This window comes from Anopheles aquasalis, chromosome 3 (genome assembly GCF_943734665.1).
Source record: "Anopheles aquasalis chromosome 3, idAnoAquaMG_Q_19, whole genome shotgun sequence".
NCBI classification, from domain to species: domain Eukaryota; kingdom Metazoa; phylum Arthropoda; class Insecta; order Diptera; family Culicidae; genus Anopheles; species Anopheles aquasalis.
In genome coordinates, this window is record NC_064878.1 from 33,399,096 (window position 1) to 33,415,359 (window position 16,264).

General features: G+C 42.1%; 10 protein-coding genes across 14 annotated transcripts in view; 5 read left to right on the forward strand and 5 right to left on the reverse strand.

Moving 5' to 3' along the window:
• LOC126575594 (DNA-directed RNA polymerase III subunit RPC1) overlaps positions 1 to 995 on the forward strand; it is a 5,239-nt gene extending 4,244 nt beyond the window's left edge. The window contains exons 8-10 of the mRNA XM_050236362.1: positions 1 to 140; positions 219 to 726; positions 807 to 995. The exon at positions 1 to 140 is cut by the window's left edge and continues 388 nt beyond it. Of these exons, the coding sequence (XP_050092319.1) occupies positions 1 to 140; positions 219 to 726; positions 807 to 995 (837 nt within the window). The remainder of the gene's footprint in view (positions 141 to 218; positions 727 to 806) is intronic.
• Positions 996 to 1,068: 73 nt separating this feature from the next.
• Positions 1,069 to 2,804, reverse strand: LOC126575595 (CXXC-type zinc finger protein 1-like). The gene is made up of 4 exons (XM_050236363.1): positions 2,692 to 2,804; positions 2,508 to 2,629; positions 1,358 to 2,428; positions 1,069 to 1,291 (listed from the first exon to the last, which is right to left on the reverse strand). The coding sequence occupies exons 1-4, from the start codon at positions 2,722 to 2,724 to the stop codon at positions 1,069 to 1,071; spliced, it is 1,449 nt and encodes a 482-aa protein (XP_050092320.1). The 5' UTR covers positions 2,725 to 2,804.
• A 178-nt stretch (positions 2,805 to 2,982) lies between these two features.
• Positions 2,983 to 4,771, forward strand: LOC126573958 (vacuolar protein-sorting-associated protein 36). Of its 4 annotated transcripts, XM_050233795.1 has the most exons (4): positions 2,983 to 3,034; positions 3,139 to 3,239; positions 3,319 to 3,427; positions 3,494 to 4,771. In XM_050233795.1, exons 3-4 carry the CDS (start codon positions 3,332 to 3,334, stop codon positions 4,565 to 4,567), a joined length of 1,170 nt encoding a protein of 389 aa, XP_050089752.1. In that variant the 5' UTR covers positions 2,983 to 3,034; positions 3,139 to 3,239; positions 3,319 to 3,331; the 3' UTR covers positions 4,568 to 4,771. The 4 variants fall into 4 exon arrangements, with proteins under 4 accessions (XP_050089752.1, XP_050089755.1, XP_050089753.1 ...); XM_050233798.1 differs by lacking the exon at positions 3,139 to 3,239 and having other exon boundaries at positions 3,004 to 3,034; XM_050233796.1 differs by lacking the exon at positions 2,983 to 3,034 and having other exon boundaries at positions 3,058 to 3,245.
• Positions 4,535 to 6,227, reverse strand: LOC126573956 (F-box/WD repeat-containing protein 4). Of its 2 annotated transcripts, none has more exons than XM_050233793.1 (3): positions 6,009 to 6,227; positions 5,093 to 5,924; positions 4,535 to 5,026 (listed from the first exon to the last, which is right to left on the reverse strand). In XM_050233793.1, the coding sequence occupies exons 2-3, from the start codon at positions 5,896 to 5,898 to the stop codon at positions 4,606 to 4,608; spliced, it is 1,227 nt and encodes a 408-aa protein (XP_050089750.1). In that variant the 5' UTR covers positions 5,899 to 5,924; positions 6,009 to 6,227; the 3' UTR covers positions 4,535 to 4,605. The 2 variants fall into 2 exon arrangements, with proteins under 2 accessions (XP_050089750.1, XP_050089749.1); XM_050233792.1 differs by having other exon boundaries at positions 5,093 to 5,927; positions 6,009 to 6,221.
• Positions 6,228 to 6,261: 34 nt separating this feature from the next.
• LOC126573960 (vacuolar ATPase assembly integral membrane protein VMA21 homolog) lies at positions 6,262 to 6,975 on the forward strand. The gene is made up of 3 exons (XM_050233800.1): positions 6,262 to 6,285; positions 6,371 to 6,508; positions 6,576 to 6,975. The coding sequence occupies exons 1-3, from the start codon at positions 6,277 to 6,279 to the stop codon at positions 6,852 to 6,854; spliced, it is 426 nt and encodes a 141-aa protein (XP_050089757.1). The 5' UTR covers positions 6,262 to 6,276; the 3' UTR covers positions 6,855 to 6,975.
• On the forward strand, positions 6,926 to 8,092 carry LOC126573959 (protein Exd1 homolog). Its single transcript, XM_050233799.1, has 2 exons — positions 6,926 to 7,687; positions 7,755 to 8,092. Exons 1-2 carry the CDS (start codon positions 6,926 to 6,928, stop codon positions 8,034 to 8,036), a joined length of 1,044 nt encoding a protein of 347 aa, XP_050089756.1. The 3' UTR covers positions 8,037 to 8,092.
• A 30-nt stretch (positions 8,093 to 8,122) lies between these two features.
• LOC126573955 (proteasomal ubiquitin receptor ADRM1 homolog) lies at positions 8,123 to 9,924 on the reverse strand. The gene is made up of 3 exons (XM_050233791.1): positions 9,794 to 9,924; positions 9,128 to 9,691; positions 8,123 to 9,046 (listed from the first exon to the last, which is right to left on the reverse strand). Exons 2-3 carry the CDS (start codon positions 9,673 to 9,675, stop codon positions 8,245 to 8,247), a joined length of 1,350 nt encoding a protein of 449 aa, XP_050089748.1. The 5' UTR covers positions 9,676 to 9,691; positions 9,794 to 9,924; the 3' UTR covers positions 8,123 to 8,244.
• A 93-nt stretch (positions 9,925 to 10,017) lies between these two features.
• LOC126579234 (oligoribonuclease, mitochondrial) lies at positions 10,018 to 12,539 on the forward strand. Its single transcript, XM_050242638.1, has 5 exons — positions 10,018 to 10,102; positions 10,180 to 10,279; positions 10,356 to 10,436; positions 10,513 to 10,596; positions 11,658 to 12,539. The coding sequence occupies exon 5, from the start codon at positions 11,758 to 11,760 to the stop codon at positions 12,397 to 12,399; it is 642 nt and encodes a 213-aa protein (XP_050098595.1). The 5' UTR covers positions 10,018 to 10,102; positions 10,180 to 10,279; positions 10,356 to 10,436; positions 10,513 to 10,596; positions 11,658 to 11,757; the 3' UTR covers positions 12,400 to 12,539.
• On the reverse strand, positions 10,614 to 11,634 carry LOC126579233 (uncharacterized). Its single transcript, XM_050242637.1, has 2 exons — positions 11,417 to 11,634; positions 10,614 to 11,355 (listed from the first exon to the last, which is right to left on the reverse strand). The coding sequence occupies exons 1-2, from the start codon at positions 11,580 to 11,582 to the stop codon at positions 10,637 to 10,639; spliced, it is 885 nt and encodes a 294-aa protein (XP_050098594.1). The 5' UTR covers positions 11,583 to 11,634; the 3' UTR covers positions 10,614 to 10,636.
• LOC126579230 (uncharacterized) lies at positions 12,489 to 14,851 on the reverse strand. The gene is made up of 4 exons (XM_050242635.1): positions 13,815 to 14,851; positions 13,582 to 13,731; positions 13,245 to 13,517; positions 12,489 to 13,177 (listed from the first exon to the last, which is right to left on the reverse strand). Exons 1-4 carry the CDS (start codon positions 13,969 to 13,971, stop codon positions 12,489 to 12,491), a joined length of 1,269 nt encoding a protein of 422 aa, XP_050098592.1. The 5' UTR covers positions 13,972 to 14,851.
• Between the last annotated feature and the right edge of the window lie 1,413 nt (positions 14,852 to 16,264).

A 16,264-nucleotide genomic window follows, 5' to 3' on the forward strand; every position in this document is an offset into this window, starting at 1 on the left:
GAAAAGACGACTCTAGGCGAAATATCATCATACATCGAGGAAGTGTACCGATCGGATGATTGTTTTGTGTTGATCAAACTCGACTTAGAGCGTATCCGCGTGCTCGGGTTAGAGGTCAACGCTGAAACAATACGTTACTCGTACGTTTTAAGTTAATGATTGAAGTTGAACGGAGGTGAAAAAATATACATAACATTTCACATTCTTCATATTTTTAGCATCTGCACGTCCAAGCTGAAACTAAAACAGGAGAATGTGCAACTGCATGGGCCATCGCTGATAACCATACGACCGGACAGTAGTAAGCACAGCCACAGCCTGAACGCTGAGCTGCAACGCCTTATCGTCGCTATCCCGAGTGTGGTTGTTGCCGGATTGCCACAAGTATCACGTGCCGTGATTGCCGTCGACGATTCTCGCGGGACCTCAAAGTTTCGCTTGTGTGTTGAAGGATGTGGCCTGCGAGATGTAATGGCAACTTACGGCGTTATCGGGACGAAAACAAAAAGCAACAACATTTTGGAGGTGTACCAAACACTTGGGATCGAGGCAGCGCGCTCCACTATTATGACCGAAATCACGGAAGTTATGGAAGGGCACGGAATGAGCGTCGATCATCGCCACATTATGCTGTTAGCTAGTCAGATGACTTCGCGTGGTGAAGTGCTCGGTATCACCAGACATGGGTTAGCAAAAATGCGCGAATCGGTGTTTAATCTCGCTTCGGTAAGCAGACAAAAGAACATAAGGACATAGCCTAAAGTTGACTGTAAGTTAACTCTAACGCTCTCTTTCTTTCGTTTTAGTTTGAAAAAACAGCCGATCACCTGTTTGACGCTGCTTACTACGGGCAAACAGATTGCGTAGATGGGGTTTCGGAACGTATCATTCTAGGTATGCCAGCCTCGATAGGCACGGGGCTGTTCAAGTTGATACACAACCATGATGATTTCCAGCTCGATACAAGAGAAGAACCTATTTTTAATGTAGTTTAAAATTTGATTTTTATGTTTGAGAAATATTAAAAATGCGACATTCATAAAAAAAAGTGCTTCATTCAAACTTGTACTAGAATTTTCCGGCGCACAATTTTTCCATCAATTCATGGTTGTATGTTGAGTGTAGCATAAGACCTAGCACACCGGCTCGTGATGCCATTGCTTGACGTATTTGGCGCTCTTGCTCCACCAGTTCATCCATTTTTAACCACTGCCTGACACGTTCAAGGTCAATTTCCGCTCTTCTAATTTTTTCCCATACATAATGCTTGAAGCAGGACTTCTTTGGAGCGCTGGTTAAAAAAATGAAATAAAACACATTTCAAACAACCTCAATGCAGTAAAGTAACGTAACATACCGGCAAAATTCTCCCGTCAGCTGGAACACGTTTCTAACCAATGGACAACCGCAGACATCCGTATCGTTAACCTTTGGATCCTTGCAGTGCTCGGGACACAAAACGCGCAACCGCTTGCAGTAGGTCTTGCTGCCCGGATTGTAGAAATCGCAAAACATGGAATTGCCATCGATGCGTGTCTTGAAAATGCTCCCAAAGCTGGCTTGGCTTTCATATTTGTTGAAACATTTTTCCATGTGGCGTATTGCTGTTTTGGAATGTATCTCGTGGCCGCAAGTAATGCAGTACATCGACATTTCATCCTCCAGGTCAGTGCCATCCAATGCAGTGGGATCTAATGTGCAGCGTTTGGCACGGTCAACCAACAAGTCCAGTTCCGCTCGCCGCTTATCTAGTTCGGCCAAAGTAGCACGCACAATCGTCTGCTTAGTGCGTATCGCTTCCAGCGATTTTTTATTCTGCTCCTCCCCGATGGCAGGACTGAGGGACCACTCTTGAATACGCTGTGGAAGCACTTGAAAGATTCTGCTAGTGGCCAACTTCATCCCACAGTCATTCGAACAATATTTGGACTGCGGACGTGCGGTCATGATGCAACCGGGACCATTACATTGTCGCTCTCCTTGCAGGGCCGGGTTGATCCATAGTTCTGGGCTTATAGAACGACGCTTTTTCTTCAATCTGGCAGCTGTTTTTAAGGCCAATCGATTCTTTTTGCGACTTGCGATGTTGACACAGACTCGCAATTCACATCTTTGCTTTCGGCCATTCTTGGATGGTCCCATGCAAGCGTTACAGCTCCCACAGTTATTTGCGCGACAACCATCACAATGACCGCAGCGTTTATCGGATGATGATATTCCGTTCGCCTTTTCCGTTTTCCTCTTCGACTGCTTCTTATCCTCGTGATGCGTTGTCGTGCCTGGAGTGGGTACCAGCCTGAACACCGTTTGCAGCGTTGGATCGTCTTCCTTGCACCGTTGGCAGAAATAGTGTTTGATGTGTTTTGCTTCCTTTTCCGAAACATTGATGCAGTCCCCATGATACCATTCCTCACAAGCATCACATCCGCTATAGTTTTCATAAAAAGATGCAAATGAAGGTTGTAAATAAAGAACTGCCACTGATGCTGTTACAGTCCAGTCCATACATCATGAAACGCGAAGAATCAGACGATCGGCAAAGGCAGTAAGCTTGCCCATCCTGTTTCAGGAGCGTTGCAATCTTGCTCTTGCGCTCCGGCAGATCAAACTCCTTGGCAATCTCCTCTTTCTGTAGGTAACAGACAACGGTGATCACAATTTTGTTCAGAAGACTGGTGGCTTGATGCTTACCGATTTTTTACTTTTTTTCCTCTGGTCACTCATGATTATCTTGCTAAATAAAAATACGTGTGGTGTTCGATGATTGCAGAGAAAAGCGCAGACCGTTCGCCTTGACCGTGTTGCCAGCACGATAGAAAATTAGAAAATAAAGAACCCGTTACTGCTGTTGCCAGTGAATATTCTGTGGTGCTAACAAAGTGTATCAATTAAACAGGTGAAATCATAGCATTTTGCTCGCCGCCATATTGGATTTTCGATTTCCTTCAGGAGCTATCAAATACATGTTTACCAAATCGACAGAAAGCGTTTGATGATACGAAGGAAATCCGGAAATTTTCAATGGTTTCATCAGGTATAGTATCGCTTTTGTTCGTTTAAATGATTCATACTCTTTGTTTTCAACAAACGAGCGAGTGATCGGTCGCGGATTGGAAACTTGACTTTTTACACTTTTAGAATCAGAATTCTTGAAAACTTGGAATACTTGAACCTTCGAAACGGATTTCTTACTCCTCAAACCGAAACAGCATCTCCGATTGCAACCAAAACATACAACTGTCAGTGTAATTTTTCTAATCTTCGCGAGCGACTTTGGGTGCTAGTTTACGGAGAATTTTAATTTAATTTTCCTTCTAGAATTAATCCTGAAATGAATCGGTTCGAGTACTGCCAAGCTCGGCTTTGGGAAAGCGAGGAATTTATAGCGATAGATCGAAATATTAAACTGTATAATGGCAATGAGAAGGTTAGTATTGAGTAGCGGGCAACCGGAGTAACAATAAAATCCCTATCCCCTTTTCCCTATTCGCAGACCAGTTATGACGACGGAGAACTGATATTGACTTCGCACAGGTTGCTCTGGGGTCGTAATGGAGAGCTTGCTCGTGGAGAAAACGTATTATCCCTGCGCCTGTTATACGTAACTTCGCTTGAGCAGGAAGAGGCCAGTTCAATGCTTTTTGGAAAGAAGAAGCGAATCATCCTGCGGTTAGGAGAGGTATCGGTCGACAAAGCACCAGGGCCAATGGATAACAGCATCGCCCATTTCGTTAAAATCTCTGGCCGTAACGGCGTAAGCCAGCTCTTTGTAGAGTCGCTGAAAGCGACAATATCTGCACGAGTGTGGGCAGCTATCACCGCGGACCGTAGTGTCGCTGTAGCAGCTACCGCAACGGCCACTACGGGCAGGACGCTGCGCACAGGTATCGGCGGTATCGAGCGCAGTTTAGCAGAGAAGCAAAAACAAACGGACAAAAACATAAGCATCGCTTTCCAGGACCTAGACAAACTGATGGAAATGGCGAAAGACATGGTCGCTGTAACCAAAGTGGTCAGCTCCAAGATACGCGAACGCCACGGAGAAGTATCGGAAGATGAAACGGTTCGCTTTAAGTCCTATCTGATGAGTCTTGGCATCGATGATCCGGTAACCAGGGACGGTACAAGAAGCAGCTCGGAATACTTTATGAGACTATCGCAGCAGCTGTGCGAAATGCTGCTTGATCCCATCACTGAAGCAGGTGGTATGATGTCGCTGGCAGACGTCTACTGTCGTGTGAACCGGGCCCGGGGACTGGAACTCCTTTCGCCAGAAGATGTTTTAAATGCGTGTAAACTACTAATCGGACCGATTACTCTACGATCCTTTCCCAGTGGAGCTATGGTATTGCAATTGGAAACTCATGACGATGCACTAGTTTCACAGCGAACTTGCGAGCTTGTCAACCAGCACACCTCAATTAGTACGGACGAGTTGGCACGCTGCGATGCCATATCCTTGATCTTGGCCAAAGAACGTTTGCTAGCGGCTGAAAGCTTAGGTTACCTATGTCGCGATGAATCGATCGAAGGATTACGGTTCTATGGCAATAGATTTATTCAATGATTTTTCAATGTATACTTACTAGACTTCTAGGATGAAAATTAGATCGATGCGTAGTCCTTCTTTGCAGCCCAGTCTGCATTAAAGTGGAGCACGCGCAAATTATAATCAGTTACAAGGAAAAGCTGCGCAACATCTGCCTTTATACCATAAACTGGTGAAAAGCTATGTTTCCGTTTCGATGGAAAATACATTTGCACACAGCGATTTGGTACTCGAAGATCATACAAATTGGAGCGATGATGATATTTCATGCCACAGTGAACGGCGTATGCGCCATTAAAAAACATACAATACACCGAGGCATTATATGGGTCGCTCCAGCAGGCTTCGTCATTACCCGTTCGAATATCGACCAGTCGCATGGAATCATCGAAGTTACCAGTGAGCAAACAATTTTCGTCCTTCCATATCAAGTCGTACACAGCCTTGGTTTGCGAATTTAGCTGTACAACATCACAACTAGAAAGAAACAGTAAAACAAATTAATCGGTTCCGAAGCACTCATACATTGGCGGGTTTGCTAACCTCTGTAAATCGATCATTTGTAATGCTTGCCCTTTTCCGCAATGAAACATTCCTGCCGCCAACCGAGTGCCTTTTAGTTTGATAGTCTCATAGGCCCGTGGATAAACGTGAGCATGCCTCAGCTCCGCATTTTCAAAATCTTGTTCTTGCCAGCTATGATTTAAGATGTATGTAGCGTGGAATTTTGTAGTAACCGCATACACGTTCTGAAAAAAATCCACTGATTTTATAACGTCCGTAGTTACGGACTGCAGCGTTGTCTGTCCGGTGCCACTTTCATATATCATTATCTTGCCATCCAAGCGACCAGCGAAAAACCGATCATTTTCTTTCGCTAGGCTCGATATATCAGGATCACGCCGGCTGCCGACTTGCCAGTGAACTCTGGTATCTACCAAATATCGGGATTTCGTTCGCTTGTGGGCCTGCAAGCATCCACCGTGGGTCATGTACAGATGATTTTTATCGATATCCATTTGGGAGATGTACATGACGTTGTGATTAAATAGTGTATGTTCCTCGTACCGCCCATCACGCCAGTTCTCTTCCAACTTGGCCCGCTTGCGAGTCGTGTACTGATACAAACTCAAATTTAATGTTTTGGGTGAATTGACCACAAGAGCGAATAAGCACTTCTTTGGGAATACAATTCTCTGAATTATATGTTGGAACTTTTTACAAACTAGCAGGCAGCGATCGAGGTCTGCTACAGACAAAAATAGGAACACGTGCACCAAGGAGTATTCATCCAGATCCTGGAGGGCCATTGCTTTCCTCGATGATGATTGAATGTTTTCCGCAAACATTCCTTGTCCTTGCCCGGTCCTTTCTCCTGCTGTGAGACATTCAGTTGTAAGGTAATGCACGCTCTTTTCTAAAATCTATTTCAAGAGTTGAACGGCTAAGGGATCCTTACCCTGGTAAATCGGGATGGCTTGAGAGATTCCGCCTGCCGCCGCAAACCCAAAAACACAGGTGGGTGGAAGGGTGGATCAGCGCCGTGGTGATCTGTCATTTTTGTTTTCATTGGGCCAATGTTTAAAAAAAAAAACTACATAACATAAATGAAGCTACTAAGGAAGAGGGAGGGGGAGAACTTCTACGTTAGTGTTTTGATTATAATTTTAGAAGTGTTTCCCACGCCCTCTTCCCAGATTTACATCAATTAACGACGATTTGGCCCTATGAAAAAAGTATAAAAATCTGTCAAAATTCTCATTCATTTTTCTAATCGAAGCGAGCGATTTTGTTCGGGGTGACTTCACCTGTTTCCTATAGACACTTTGGTTAAAACCCTTCAAGAAGTTCTATCTCGCGCGGCTGGTCACGCGGTTGAAGCTGCTTAAAAAGGTGTCGGCGAAAAGGTGCACCGTGATGTCCAAGTCCAAGCTGAATAAAACAACCATCTCGCAAGCTGTAAGCATACTTCAATATACTAAAAGATACTAAAAGAAGCTGAGTGAGTGGTTTTTCCAATCAACAGGAGCAGAGAGCCGAGTATCGAACCTTCAAAACAGTGTTTTTCTACTGCATACTCATTATCGTGCTACCAGTGACTACGTTCTTTTGTTCAAAATACTGGATCTTTGATGGATTTTTTCAACTAACGCACATCGCCAGTAATATCTACTCGGCTATCAGTGCGGTCATTGCACTGCACGCTGCTCTGTTCCTGTTCATATACAAAGCGTACTTTACTGTTAGCATAGACGGTTCGACCAGCGTCAGTAAGGCCGACAAAGTAATCCAGAAAGAAGACTAAGCTTAACTTTTGCAGAGTGCTTTCCCGTCCCTTTTTTGAGAGTAGAGCACAACGGGGTGTAGCATGCGATCATGAATAAAGTTAACTTGAAAGTGGGACAGAAGTTGATAGTAGAACTTGACGATGAGGTTATCCTCGGTGAGCTGATTCACGTTGCATCCGACAATACCTTCATCAAGTTGGCCAATGCCCGCGATATATCGGCAAACAACCTGCTTGGCAATCAAGCATATTATAGTTCGGAAATTCGCAATATACAGATTGTTGATGATGCTAAAGACGAGCCGGAATCCAGCACTGAGCATACTACTGTCGCGCCTACACCAAGTCCACCTGTGAAACATCTTTCGCTAGAATGTCTCAACGACGCACTGCAAAGGGTGGACAACTGTGTATATATTCAACAACCGGATGCGAAGTACCATGCGGCTATCAGCGTTCTTAAGAAAGAGCGGACGCTTGCCATCTCCATGGAAGGAGTTGAAGAAGGACGACATGCAAAGTCGGTTTCATTGCTCTCAATAGCCTCGAACAGCGCAATTTACATCTTCGACATTAAGTGGTTAAACATTACAAAAGATCTACGAGAACTAATTTCTAGCGATCGTTATTTACGGGTTTTACACAACGGCCGTTTTATACAAGATATCCTGCTACATCGATACAACCTAGCGCTCGGACGATGCTTCGATACCATGTTGGCGCATATTGCAACGACCAAATGTAAAGCAACCAAGGACCCGGAAACAGCGAAAGAAGCGCCGGGAATTATTTCCATACAAACGTGCATCGCTTACTACTTGAAGTTGCCAGAAAACTTTTTCAACGACAATGTAAGTTACGGTTGAAATTGTATACTTGATTATTCCTCTCTTAAGTATTTCTTTCGATTTTCCATAGGTCAATTATGATTTGCGACCAACAAGCACTGAAGCTAAACGCGAGGCGGCCAAGAAAATTGCTTTCCTAATCAGTCTTCAGGATCACTTCATACATGAAATTATGTTGGAACGATTCTATCGTGGTTGTGCTCAGTATTGCACTAGTCTGGCTTGCAATGTAGATTTCATTGATAGTTTAGCGGAGGCGAATTCTGATGGACACCGAGCCGTTAATGCCGTGAAACCATTCGAATTGGATGCTGGCATGCATTGTCTTTGGCCTACGAGTAAAGGGAATTAAGCTGTATTCCAAATGATTCGAAAGATTTAAAATAAAAAGTAGAGGACGAGATTTAAACAGCTGGAGCTAACAGCAAAACTCACCTGTTTAATAGTCTCCAGCATGATTTTATTAGAATTTCTTTTTGTTTTGCGATTATGTTAAGAAAAGGAGCGACAAAGAACATAAAGTTTTAGACGTGAAAGTTGATGGTCTACAATCTTTGAATCTACCCAGCCATCTCGTCATCTTGATCCTTCTTATCTCCCTTGTTTTTATGACCATTTTCTTTCTTCGGGACTTCAGCTGATTTCTGCGATTCTTCGACGGTAGTGTCAACGACAGCAGATGGTTGTTTGCCACTGGTACCAATCGTGTCCTCCGACACATCGTAATCTTTGTTGCTCTTTTCTAGCGCTTTAACAAATTGTTCCAGATCCCCAGCGTTTGCAGCTGCAACGGCTTCAGCATTGAGTTGGAACTGGGAGACTACTGGACCCAATTGCCCGGACTGCATTGCGTTAGAAAACATTGACAGGGCCTGTTGAAATTGTGGCGAAGAAATCGTTTCTTTCAGTTGCTCCTTCTTATTTTCATCCCCTTCGAGTTGTGGAAGGTGCTGTACCAGAGCGTCCACTTTGTCTTGGTCTGCTAAGATCGTGGCAAGTGTTTCCGCGTTGACAGCGGTAGCTAGATCGATATTGTGCCGTTGACCGATGCCCTCTAAGCCAGCTGCATTCATGCCGGAAAGATAGTTTTGTAGATCTGATAGCAATATTCTCGAACCACCGTCCGCTACCGTATCGGTTCGATTGTTGGCCTGTCCAGTGGGGGCGTTGCTAGAGGTCCCTTGAGATTTCGTGGAACCTGCTATCTTTTTCGGAGCACGGGGCACAGACGACGCGTTGGAAGCATTAGTGGGGGTAGTGGTAGTACCCGCACTGTCAGCACTAATTCCAGATGCGTTAGTAGTATTGCGATTCGACGGCGTTACGGCGTTGGTGCGGCTGCTTGAAGTAGTCGAAGACCGCCTGTATTTGGGAAACATTAATCGATGACGTTCATTGTTATGTAGAGATGCTTCATGAAATGGGCAGCCTTTGATTACTTACGTCATAGATCCCAACAAGCTGCTCAATCCACCCATCTGGCCGACGCCTCCGAACAGTTGCATTAGCTGTTGCTGGGACATGTTATTTAACATGTACTGCAGATCGCCGCTGTCACTGGCCCCATTTCTTCCGCCCGTTCCAACGTTATTACCCGACGGCGGATTGTTTATTGCCTCATTGATTCGGCGACACCACTCTTCATCGCGATCTGCTTTCGGTTCTTGCATCCAGAAGAATAATTTGCGACTGGACGATTTAAATTTGAGGACATAAACGCGACCGTTCTTCACGTAGTCGAGCTTTTTGAATTCGCAATCATCGGGAAACAGGATCAGGTCGTCTTCGACGTTTCCCGTCGTACGGTCTTTCCAACAGAAATGTATTAAGCCGTCCTCCGCCTGATATACGTACACCAGTCCTTTCCGATTGTCCGGATGTACCATCTTGTTGACCATGTTCATTCTCCCGGCCCGGAATTCCACAAGATGCCGATTTCCGGCAGAGCTACTGCCGAGTGCATTATTGCTGCCAAATATCGGTCCACTCATTGCGCTTGACACGTTTCTAAGGTAAAAAATAAGTTCACAGACAAACGATCGTCCCCAATTACGTTCCTTCCGTGATCACGCTGCTGAATATTTAGCTAACTGCGTTGGCAACACTCACCACAGTGTTTGAAGAAGGAATGAAGCGATATCGAAACTGCGACGACGAATAAATTGAATGGATTTTTAAAGATCAGATAATTTGCTCCTTGTTCTTCGATGGCCGTGACGTCGTGACAAGCGAAATTGCGGCTGTTGACAACGCCATGCAAGTGTCGGCAACATCATGCAGTTGCAGGGAGCATCATGCAGTCGTTGGCAATATCATGTATCATGGCAGTTAGCGCAGAAAATAAATAAATAAATCTCCATGCGCTCGCTCGTCCTATTTTCAATTTCGGAGCGGCCTAAATAGTCCGGGAATCTAGCGGTGAGTAATGGCAAATGGATAATCTGCAGTGTATGCATATGAATGTTTTGAGGATCATATCCTTTCATTGTTTGCAGAAAAGCTGTTAACTGTACACGCCTGCCGAATTGCCCACAACCTGCAGGCTCAGTGGATCAAGCCTTAAAGGCGACGAGCGTAAAAGTGACTTTCAGTGAGGTATTATTCGTAGATTTCCGCAGAACCGGGAAATTCAGTAGAATGTAGAACTAACACGAAGCTTTTCTCATTTAAGGCACTACCCTGTGGCATAAATTACTAAGAAAATCAAACGATAGTGCTAGGTCCCGAATCCGAGTCGTGGTCGTGTGCATCGGTGAGTGAGAGGAGTTTGTTGTTGAAACAATAGAAAATTTCCAAAAACCAACGTTAATTGAATGACAAATTTATAGGTGAATAAATCGTTTGCTGTAGCGATGCCAAGCCAATCAAACAAACGTTAGCATTTGGCCCAAGGTCTTCGCGCAGCAACTTCGGTAAGTGAATCGTTTAACTAGAACATCTGCGGGGAATCTATTAGAAGGGCAATATACGATGCAGATTATCTTTCTTCCACCGATGCTCATTTTTTAGATGGAGCAGTCTTCCCAAATATTGCTTCTTTGTTAAATTGTCTTCTTTCAAATTATGAACATCTAGCTCAGAAATCTGTAGTCTGTTCTGGTAGTCACATAATTTTTCACGAAGCTGTGTCGCACTAGCCACATCATTTTCAAACTGTTTCCTTGAAGCGGCCATAACTTTTTTGGTTTCCTCACATTTTTCGCCATTTCGGTTCACTTCCGACCTGACCTCAACGTATTGTTCCAAAGTAGCATCATTCATCTGCTGGTCAAGTTGTTCATTTTTGTTCATATACGTCTGCAAATGTTGAATAGCTCCAAATAGTTTCTTTCGTTCCTTTGAAAATTTCGATTGGCTATTCAACATTAAGGATACCAACTGCTTCACATTCTTCTCTGTTGTTGGTCGGTTGTTTGGTGTTTTAATATGCAAAAGCGATTCGATTAGTAACATTTTAGAATTTTTGCTTCGTATTTGCTCTCGATACATTAATTTCGATCTTAAAGTTTCCGTTCCTTGCTTTTTTTGACTAATTGTTGAACGCAGATTTATGTGTTTGCCAACATTTCCATCCAAGTGTTCATAATCCATCTTGTGAAAGAGCACAGCTTCTTGCGAAGGGTGTGTCAGCTCATTAATATCTTCTACTGAGAGATGAGATATATTACGGGCTGAAATGGAATAAAGTTGTTGTCAGTAAAACGTATTAAGGCGAAAATTGTTCATTCACACAATTATCAACGCTATGGTTCTCTTTAATAAAAGGGCAACAAGATCGCCGACGTAAATCCTTTTCAGCAGCTATTTGCAAAATGTTCAAGTTAATTTTCCGTTTTACAATCGGCATATTTGCACTGTTTTTTTTACTATCAATCAGATAACTAAAACGTTTTGTCATAACTGAAATGACCGAATTACCTAAGACTACTTGATTAGTAAAGGAGTGAAAATAATCGTACAAACCTATTTTCAGGAGGTGCTAAGCAACCAAACTGTTATAGCAGTGATCGCGTTGATCTGATCGTCGACTTGCTGAATAACTAGCCATTTCTTTAAATCTATTCAACTTTTAAATGTACAGAGCATACAATTTGTTTAGGGTGACCTGTCTTAAGACTTTAAAACAATATTCAACGACTAGCCACAAAGGAATGGAAACGCATTCGTCTAATAATATTGTATGGATAGATTTAGAAATGACTGGTTTGGATGTAGAAAGGGATAGGATTCTTGAAATAGCGTGTATTATTACCGACAGTGAGCTAAACATTACAGCTAAGGGACCAAATCTTATTCTTCATGAACCAGATAGCGTATTGGAAGGTATGAATGAATGGTGCAAAACACATCACCAGCAAACAGGCTTGGTTGAGGCAGTTAAGGAATCGAGAATCACCTTACAGCAAGCAGAAAAGGAAGTATTAGACTTCATTAAACGATACTGTCCTGCCAAAACTTGTCCAATGGCCGGCAATAGCATATATATGGACAGATTGTTCATCTCCAAGTATATGCCTACGATGAACGAATATCTGCATTATCGTGTTATAGATGTTAGTACCATTAAGGAACTGTGCAAACGATGGAATAATGTCGCTTACTCATGCACCCCTCGAAAACGATTAGTTCATCGTGCTCTAGACGATATCTTAGAAAGTATAACTGAGCTTACATATTACAAAAAGAATTTCTTTCACACTGCTACACTTAAATGATTTTATTTTGGTTAGCCATGCAACAAAGCAATGAGCAAATAAAAATAAAAAAAGCGTAATTTGTACCATACAGCCAGAAAAAGGAATATTTATTTGTTTGCCAGGGTATTCATTGTATTGGCTTCATCGGGAATAGATTTTACGGTTGCGATTAAACAGTTAACCGAACAGCAGTAAGTGAAACCTTTTGAAAAAATATCGAATGACGGCGTGTACCAACCGGTTTGCTTACAAATGTCGGGGCAAAGGAATTCATTTTCACTGATAGATATACGATAAGGATTATTACTAGTCACGAATGCAATAGCAGCGCTCGTAACCGATGATTTGAAGATTTTCCAGGTCCATTTAGGTACTTCTATTCCAGATGCACTAAGCGTAATCGGCACCATGGTCCCGTTAACGTGGGGCAATGTCAGCACATCGTATGTTCCGGTATAAACGTTTATATCATGTTGCATTTGATCGGCAATCGTACGCCCTAACTTTTCAATAGCTAACCAATTTCCACCATTAACCTTTTGCCACTGAGGAGCGACATTTATGTAGAAGTAAGTATCCCACTGCCATGTTCTGAAAATGCCGTCAGCGTCTGGAGTCATGTGCCCGCGAGCAATGTATGATAAACTTGAAACGAATTTTGCAGCTTGTTCAGAAGATCCGAGCAACTGTGTCAATCGTGTTAGCTGGGATTTTATGGTGTATGCAGTAGCTGGCGCAGTTCCACTCGGTATTCCCGCAACTTTAAACGAAGGGCGATACGACTCCACTATAGCATCTATAACAAAGAAATAACGCATTATATTTGATAAACCTTACGCTATGGAGATGTTAGTCTCTCTTACCGAGGATTGAATCACCAGGAATTATGTGTTTGGTGTATATAACGGAAGCAGTTTGTGCGTTGTAACAAACATCGAAATGATTTACAAATCGCACCTCATCAATTTGGAATCCGATGTTACGAATTGTCCCGCTGTTGCCACATGCCTTATTAGTAAGCTGGTAATCACCCGTAACTGGCCGAGAGCAAACAACTTGCGATATGTTGACGAGTTCGCCGTTTAGAATGTATAAGTTTCCGGCGACACAAGTTAAAAGAGTTGTTTCTGTGGTACCTATGTGATAGAATGCCATGGTTTAGGCTGTTATGAAAAGAATTTTCGAAAATTTTATACTTACTATTGGCCACACTAGATCTAGGACAGCTAATTAAGTTTGATTCTGCCATTCCCCAAATCAGCTTTCCATCATTTGGTATCCAAAGATTGTTATTACGCATAAACACTGGTTCCGGATAGGGCAGATCCGTTTTAACGTTGATAACACATTCTATCGGTATTATACGCATATGTTAAAGTATCAACATTTCTTTGTTCAAAATTTAAAATCAATTATAAACGAATGTTACTTACGTCCCGCTATCGATACTGAAAGATATACCAAGGAAATTAAAGTGCACCACATTGTACTGGATCGCTTTCTGAGACGTGTTTTTACTTTTGTCAATGTATTATATATGCCAGGTGTCTTATCTCTTACGTCTCTTAACCAAAATGCTACGTGTTCCATAGATGTATGTACGTTTCACAATGAATAACACTTCTTTGTTCGTTAATTGCTCCATTTATGAATTGTCCGTCTGTATTTCAAATAAACAGTCAAAACATATGTTTTAAGCAGGGTAAGAGCACTTCATATAGTATGTTATTCTGATGGTTCTGACGGTGGCTTACCGTACATAATTCATTCTTCTGTTTTCTTCAAACGGCGATAAAATACATTTTCTTAGTAGAACTAAACGGGCAACACATAAAGGGTGTGATACAAATAAAGCATATAATAAAGCAATGGAGTCCATGAAGTCAGTCTTTTGCATCCGGAGTATGCACTATGATTACTAAGCAAGTTATTAAAGAAGTATGCAAAAATAAATAATTAGCCCCGCAGTTGCACACAAAACGATGTCTCCTGACATCGAAAGCTGATCGGTGCAAGTGGCAATAACCTAGATACCCATTTTCTTGCTTCCTGGAGGAATTGCAGTGCTTTCTCTCTCTTCCAATATAAACGACTTCGAGTCGAATGAGGTCTTGAGTTTAGCATCATGACAGGTTTTATAAGTCGATAGCAAAGAATCTACACCCTTTCCCATTCGCTGGGATGTTTCCCTGAATAGCCAGAAACCTGTCTTGTACCTAGTAATCCTGCCTCACTCCTTTACCACGTGCAGCGATATGCAATATGACTTCCTCGTATGGGTGCTGCATCTTTGAGAATCTTCGCGAGTTTCGTTCGTTTCAGTATGATTCTTCCATACGAGTGAGAATATACTTTCATTTGTGGGATAGATTGACCTTTCATTCATGGGTGCATGGGTTAGTGCACTTTAGGATACGTTAATGAAAGTAATGAAAAAATGTTAAGAAAAGTAAATGAGGACTCATCAAGGGTATCTGATAAGTGGTTTCCTAGATAAAATATAAAAAAAAAGATTTACAGGAAGCTTAAGCAGCGATTTCATATACGCGTAGATTAACTCCTTGCGTGTTAAAAGTATTTACTTTTAAAGAAACATATTTCATTATTATTTTATCCACCATTCTGTATGCTACATGATAAGGGCTATTGAAACGCAAAATTTAGAATTCGCTCAACATATCAACATACATCCTTCCTTTCCTGCATTATACATTACGTCTAATATTATTGGCAAATACCCCAAGAACGTACCAAATTTAATACAGACGAAACATTTTTCAATTAATTTTATATGTCTTTAACTTGTATAATGGTTACTGAAGCTTTCTGCACTGCAATTGTTTATCTAAATGAAAAATAACATGATCTATTTGTGATATCAAAAACATAATAAAATCAAATATATATGACTAGACATTGAATGAGGATTGAGGGGACTCAAAACTCTAATTCTAAAGTAAACAGTTGTTGCCCAGATCTGTTTTCCTTTGCTTGTTGTAGTTTGCAGAGAAGCAAGCAAGAGAAAATGAAATCGAAAAACGATGTTAGCGAAAGCGCGGCGTTAGACCTTCGTCGAAGATATCTTCTCAATCGCACATTCTGCTGATTTTACCTGCACTATAGGTGTTGTGTGATAAAATAATCCAAATTTAACAAAACAGTAATTCTTTTTTATAAAAGTTACGGATAATAACGCAGTGTTGTCAGAAAGTTGTGAGATGTATGGATGAAGATATCTTGTTAAACTAATAAATCAAAACGAAAAGGAAACAGCAACCACATTCCATCTTCACGATGGTCGTCTCTGCCGGTTTTGCTCGCTAAAGCGGGTTTTGCTCGGTGATTAGCTATCGACCCATTTTTCTCCGCTATGCTGGAGGAAAAGGTGGATCAACTCCACTTGAACAGAAAATCTTCAGTCTTTCACCGCACTCGGACATCACTAGCGGCTTCAGCGCAGCAAAAGTTGTTGGCGGATGGTAGTAGGTTTGCATGTTTTTTGTGTAGTGCTGTTTCGACTGAATAGTGTGTGAAAAGCAGTTTCGCAATGTATAATGCAGAAGTTGACAACAAGCGAAATTTTCGCAAAATAGAGTACGTTTCGCATGCTTCGATGCGTGATCGATCGTTCGTTCAGTCTCTGGCTTAAATATACTGATAGTGTAAGATGAGTGCTTTTTTGTGTACTACCTAACTGTTTGGATCTGCAGAAGAAAATCTAAGAAACCGCACCGGTAAGAACTGTACATGGGAGTCCTTATTATTTATTAGTAACAGTCAGTCAATATATTTAACGTGATTAAATTGCAATTGTTTGGTTTTTTATCCTTCGTTTTATTTACTTCGACGAATATTTGGAACTTAGATTGAGGATCATCAATAC